This window comes from Alexandromys fortis, unplaced genomic scaffold, assembly GCF_014885135.2.
Source record: "Alexandromys fortis isolate MF-2015 unplaced genomic scaffold, M_Fortis_MF-2015_v1.1 scaffold_275, whole genome shotgun sequence".
Classification (NCBI taxonomy): Eukaryota; Metazoa; Chordata; class Mammalia; order Rodentia; family Cricetidae; genus Alexandromys; species Alexandromys fortis.
In genome coordinates, this window is record NW_026068182.1 from 123844 (window position 1) to 130545 (window position 6702).

A 6702-nucleotide genomic window follows, 5' to 3' on the forward strand; every position below is an offset into this window, starting at 1 on the left:
TGTAGAATGTTTAATATAGGTGTGGCTTTTTATGGGAACTTATTTCACAGACTTTTCTTCTCTATCCCAGGTTTGCCTGGAATTCACAATGCTTCTGCTTCTGCCATCCAGGTGCTAGGCACTGTCATTCACCAACATGTCTTGTAAGATCCCTCTAATTTTTAAAAGTCATGTAACTTCCTTCTTAGAACCACTTCTTTGTATTCCTGTAGTTATGCATATTATGTCTTTATTTTTATTTGACTCTAGAAAGTTTTTGAATCCCCACAATTTCATTAGTGGCATACTCCTTGTTAAAATATATATTGTTTAATCTCTTCATGTTTATGTATTTTCTGTAATTTTCTTTTGTTTTAAGATTTATTTATTTATTATGTATACAATATTCTGCCTCAATATATGCCCACATGCCAGAAGAGGGCTCCAGATCTCATTACAGATGGTTGTGAACCACTATATGGTTGCTGGGAATTGAACTCATGACCTCTGGAAGAGCAGCCAGTGCTCTTAACCACTGAGACATCTCTCCAGCCCATTTTCTGTAATTTTCTTTGCTGCTTATTTCTACTCTTATTCTACTGAAATATGATAATTTACAAGAAATTATTTCATATTATTGAGCTTATTAAGACTTGCTTAATGCTCTAAGAATGATGTATTTTGTAGAAGTTTCATGGCCTCTGCACCAAACATGTGGCTGTTCCAGTGGAATATTCTGTAGATATCTGTTAAGTCACTTTGTTTTGTAGGTCATTTAACTCTGATTTTTTTTTGTTGATCTTTTGTTTAGATGACCTATCCATTGGTAACAGCGTGGGTATTGAAGTCATCTACTATTATTGTGTCAGGGTCTATCCATGTATTACCATTTATTTTGTGAAATTGACTGCATTAACATTCAATGTATATACATTTACACCAATACACCAATTGCCTTGGAGAATTAAATGTTTGATCTCCTTTCAGACTTGCTTTCATTTAATCCTTACTTTCTGTGCTCCTGTTCCTGCTTTATGAAAAGAAAATGCTAAAACTGTGCTGTTGTATTTGGGGAGTATATGACTTTTAAAGTTTTATGAGGGCTGTCAGGTAATAGTTTCCTTTTACTTTTCAAGGGGAGTGGATATAGACATTTGAAATAATGCTGGAAATGTATTAAGATTATAATGACTCACAGTCATGGACAAAATGCTTTATGAGTTATGAGAAGACTATGAAACTTTTGGAGGGCCAAGGGTAAAATGCTGTTTTATTTTATTAATAATTTTACTTGTTCTTGATAATTTTACATATGTGTATAATGTATTTGTATCATATTCATCATCTATTGGCCTCAATTACCCTTTTTCTCCAATGCTGGAACCCTTCTTCTTTCCAACAAGTTCCTCTTCCTACTTTCATATCTTTTTATGTGATTAGATAAGTTTAATTTGGGGTTACTATAGGCTTACTAATGAAAGAACATGAACATGAATGAAGAGTTATTAAATGGAACATGGACAATTTGCTAGTAGCTACATAAGGAAGTGACTTCCTCTCCCTTTAGTAGGAGGCTGCTTATATTTTCCTGGCTGCTTAGCCCTAAAATAACACACAGAAACTATATTATTTCCAATACTGTTTGGCCAACAGCTTAAGCATATTTTTGGCTAACTCATGTCTTAAATTAACCCATTTTTACTAATTTGTGTATAGACATGTAGCTGTGGCTTACCGGGTGAAGTTTTAGCACATCTGCTCCCAGAAGTGGCTACTTGGCATCTGCCGACTCTAACTTCTTTTTCCCAGCATTCACTTTAGTTTGCTCTGCCTAGCTCTTGTTATTCTGCCCTGTGTAGGCCCAAGACACTTTATTAACCAATGGTATTCACAGCATCCAGAGGGGATCCCATATCACCTCCTCTATCAGCAATTAATTTCCATTTGTACCTCAGGGAGGGGTGAGGCATTATCAGCCCTTCCTTCATGTATGATTGTCTTTGGGTTTCTATTGCTGTGAAGAGACACCATGACCACAGCAACTCTTACAAAGGAAAAACATTTAATTGGGCTTGCTTACATTTTCAGAGGTTTGGTCCATTATCATCATAGTGTAACATGGTGGTGTGTAGGCAGACATGGTGTTGAAGAAATAGATGATAGTCCTACATCTTGATAGGCAGGCAACAGGAAGTAGTGGTCTGAGATAGATACTGGGTATGGCCTGAGCATAGATGAGACCTCAAAGTCGATCTCCATAGTGACATACTTCCTCCAAGAAGACTACAATTACTCCAAAAGGCCATACCTCCTAATAGTGCCTCTCCCTTTGGGGGCCATTTTCTTTCAAACCACTGTATTAATGTTGATATGCTCCAGTCTGTGAAGATAATCATAACTGCTATGAATTCATCAGTGCAATGGCTATATCATGTCCAGAAGATAGCATTTCATACTAGTCTTCCTTATGACTCATTCCTTGTTGCTCCTCTTCTATGATAATCTATGAGCCTTGGAGAGGGTGATATAGATATCCTCTTTATGGCTGAGCACTTTATAGTCACTTTGTTTTGGCACTTTGATCAATTTTGAGTCTCTGCATTAACTAATACCTAATGCAAAAAAGATGCTTCTCTGGCCTGTGTTGAGAGCAGCACTGATCTATAGCTATAATCTCATAAACTTTTAGAAAGCAGTTTAACAGCATATCCATTTAGCAAAACAACAGTGGTAAGTCCTCCTTCAGGATTTTGATCTCCCCAGCCTTGAGGTTTTTATTATGTTTACAATATGTATTTTTTCTCCTATGGAGTAGGCCTAAAGTCCAATCAGAAGGAATTAAAACAGTCATGCCACTGCTGTATTAGTGGGCACATGTTTCCTTGCACATTGGTATTGTGTAGCACATAGGGTTTACTGCTAGATAGACTATTGATGTATATTCTCCCTTCCCAGCCCACATAGCACCATCTTGCACAAAGAAAGCTATCCAGTATGGAGAAAGGTTCCTGGTTTTACCATATAGTTCTGGTGAGCACTTAAAAGTAATAACAATTTCCTATATTATTTTGAGGGCCTCTGAGGTCTTCTTGACCATCACTAATAGGGATAAACCTGATACTTGTTAAGGAGATTTTTGTTTATTAACAGCATCTCTTAGAACATCATTTTATACCCATAAAGTATACTTCTGTCTGTTTAAGTTATTTTTATTTTATCTATAATTTTAAACCAGCTTATAAAATAGAGGGCTTCCATGTAACTTTTTTATACGTCCTTAGTTTGGACCATATCAATCATTAGTCAAGAAAATATCCCACAGATTTGCCCACAGGACAATCTGGTGGCTCCATTTTCTCAATTGATATTCCCTCTTCTCAAATTATTTTAATCTGTGTTAAATTTACATACAAACTATCTAGTATACCTCATGTCTTTTCTTTTGGGTATAATGTCTTTTGAGATGTTTTTCTCATTTCTGTGTTTTATGAACTTTGGTTATGATATGTAGTGGTATGTTTTTATGTGGTTAGTCTATTTTGGGTGTGCTTCAGATTATATATTTATTGTTTTCAATAAGTTTGAAAAATTCTAGTAATAATTTATCTATTTATTGTCTGTATTTGTCATCTATATCATCTTTAGCCATCACCTATATAACGTGTTCCCTTTTATTTGTGTGGCAATACAATAAATGTGTATGAAAACTTGAACTTCTAAGATTAGACTAACTGGGGTATTGTCATTCTTTATAGAGTGTTGGGCTTTATCCTGTTATGCAAGGATGTATTCTTTCTGAGGACCACTGGACCTCTGTACTCAAATGTGTTCTTTCTTGATTATCATTTCCATTCTAATATAATATTATCACCTCAATCATTACCATAGAGCATTTATTATAATTATCTTTGAGCCAGGAGTCTTTGTGACTATATTCTCCTCTGTTGAATGTGCTTTACTAAGTAACCATGAGTTGTTAAGCAATTTAAGATATATTTGCTGTTAGCACTTCCCCAGCTGTGCACATACTTTCTTTTGTGCTATTTATATGTCTATGTATTTGAGTATAGATGTTTGCCTAATAATGTAAAGATTAAATTTATAATGTCTACATGGGAGCCCATTTGTTGTAGGAGTCCACTTGTTTGTTCCCTGCTGCTCAACCCCAAAATAATCACACAGAAAACATATCATTTGCAATACTGTTTGGCAAATAGCTTAAGCATATTTCTGGCTAACTCATATCTTAAATTAACCCATCTGCATTAATATGTGTATTGTCACGAGGCTGTGGCTTACCTGATAAAGTTCTGGTGTCTGTCTCCAGCAGGGCTACATGACTTCCCTCTCACCCCACCTTCTTTCTCCCAGGATTCAGTTTAGTTTCACCCACATAGCTCTGTTCTGCCCTGCTCTGCTATAGGCTCAAAGCAGTTCTTTACTAATCGATGGTAATCACAGCATACAGAAGGGAATCACACAGCACCTCCCATTTTCTGTTTAAATAAAAAGGAAGGTTTTCATTTTAACACAGAAAAATTACATATAACAAAACAGGTATCAAGTAATAACTGCAGTTACAATATTTATATTTACTTCATCTTTTATAACCAAGGAAAACTATAACTATTTTTCAACTCCATCAAAGATAGATATAATATTACCTAAATTAACAGGAAGTACATTGTAAGCAACTTCCAAAACTCTAGAATTGGCAGAGATATCTCACTGCCTGGACAGTCAACCAAAGTTCTTCTGTACCATTGAGGCACCCATCTTCAGCCTACTGGTCCATAGTATCTATCAGACTTTTTTATGAAGCAGGAAATTTCAAAGACAGTTCTGCCTATATTAGCAGTTTGTCAGTAACTTTCTTCTGTGTCCTGCAGAATGTCTGGCAAACTCAACCCTGAAGGTCTGTTTCACCTTTAGGCAAGTTCAGCAGTCATTTCTCTATGGGTCGTGCATGTCTAGTTCATACAGCATAACATCAAACAGTCCAGGCAAGAACAGTTTCTTTTTCAAGGGATGCATGAGACCAGGTTCCTACAGGTTCATTAACCCTGAATGAGTTTATAATTACTAGTACAGACTGAAGCAAACATCAGATGCTGTACCATAGATATTTTGTTTTAATAGATATACAAGGTTTTAGAATTGACATTTTTAAGTTCCTTCAGGTAGTTTTAATATGTATTTAGAATTTAAGGTACTAAGTAGATGTATTTATTATATTGCAATTTTTCTTATGCAATACGTAAAAAATATTTTGCAATTCATTTGATCTGAAAATTACATTCAATAGTTAATTTACATGTTGTATGTGAGCTGTAAGAATGTATCAATAAAAATAACATGAAATGTTAAAAAAAAGAGAACAGTTTCTTGCCCAAATGACTAGTTCCAGGAAGCAAAGACCTGTATTTTGAGATCTGCATTTTGTTTACAGCCATCTTAAACTCACAGATTAAGAAAAATATTTACCTCTATCCTTTCTGCAGGGTCTAGGAAATCAACCAGGCATCTTATCTCCTAGCAGAGACCTGCAGGCACCAGGCTCCGGAATTTATTAGCTTTTTCCTTTGTTAGTCAACAATCACAGACCCTCAGTATATACTTATCAGCTAGGGATGTCTCCAGACCTGAATTCCAGCAGACCAGAGTTTCCTGACACCCTGCCCTCCACCCTGACACCTTTCCTCCCCCCGCCCCTTTGCCTGTTTGCTGTATAACAGCTTCTGAGGAAATAATAAACTAGACGGCTTGATCAGAAATCCTGTCTTGCAGTTATTTCTCGTGTCCCTTGTCCTTTCATTCCTCTCCCCTAGGTTTATCAGGGACCACCGTTTGTATCTTGCTGGCTGGGATAACTAGTACATGCCATAAGGAGCCTCTTCGGTGCCTGTCTTCCTATTGAAGTTATTGGTGCTTCCAGGAGCAGATGTGTCTCATTGTCATGAAGAGTTGTAAGTTCTTAAAACATTTTAAGGGGTACTGAACTGAACAGAGAATTCTCAACAGAAGAAGTTCAAATGGCCAAAAGACACTTAAGGTCATGCTCAATTTCCTTAGCGATCAGGGAAATGCAAATCAAAACAACTTTGAGATACCATCTTATACCTGTCAGAATGGCGAAAATCAAAAACACCAATGATAGCCTTTGCTGAAGAGGTTGAGGAGTAAGGGGTACACTCATCCATTGCTGGTGGGAATGCAAACTTGTGCAACCACTTTGGAAATCAGTGTGGCGGTTTCTCACTAAATTTGGGATCAACCTACCCCAGGACCCAACAATACCACTCTTGGAAATATACCCAAGAGATGCCCTATCAAATTACAAAAGCATTTGCTCAACTATGTTCATAGCAGCATTGTTTGTAATAGCCAGAACCTGGAAACAGCCTAGATGCCTTTCAGTGGAAGAATGGATGAGGAAAGTGTGGAATATATACATATTAGAGTACTACTCAGCTGTAAAAAACAATGACATCTTGAATTTTGCATGCAAATGGAAGGAAATAGAAAACACTATCCTGAGTGAGGCAAGCCAGACCCAAAAAGATGAACATGGGATGTACTCACTCATAATTGGTTTCTAGCCATAAATAAAGGACATTGAGCCTATAATTTGTGATCCTAGAGAAGCTAAATAAGAAGGTGAACCCAAAGAAAAACATATAGTTATCCTCCTGGATATTGTAAGTAAAAAAGATTGGCAGGCAA

At 36.5% G+C, this 6702-nt stretch overlaps 1 protein-coding gene across 2 annotated transcripts in view; it reads left to right on the plus strand.

Moving 5' to 3' along the window:
- The window catches only part of Ids (iduronate 2-sulfatase), a 115435-nt gene extending 109701 nt beyond the window's left edge, over positions 1-5734 (plus strand). Inside the window, exon 11 of one of the 2 annotated variants that reach the window (XM_050129229.1) lies at positions 5481-5734. In XM_050129229.1, coding sequence (XP_049985186.1) covers positions 5481-5552 — 72 coding nt within the window. In that variant the 3' untranslated portion in view covers positions 5553-5734. The remainder of the gene's footprint in view (positions 1-5480) is intronic. The other variant, XM_050129230.1, reaches the window with a different exon arrangement.
- Positions 5735-6702: the final 968 nt, after the last annotated feature.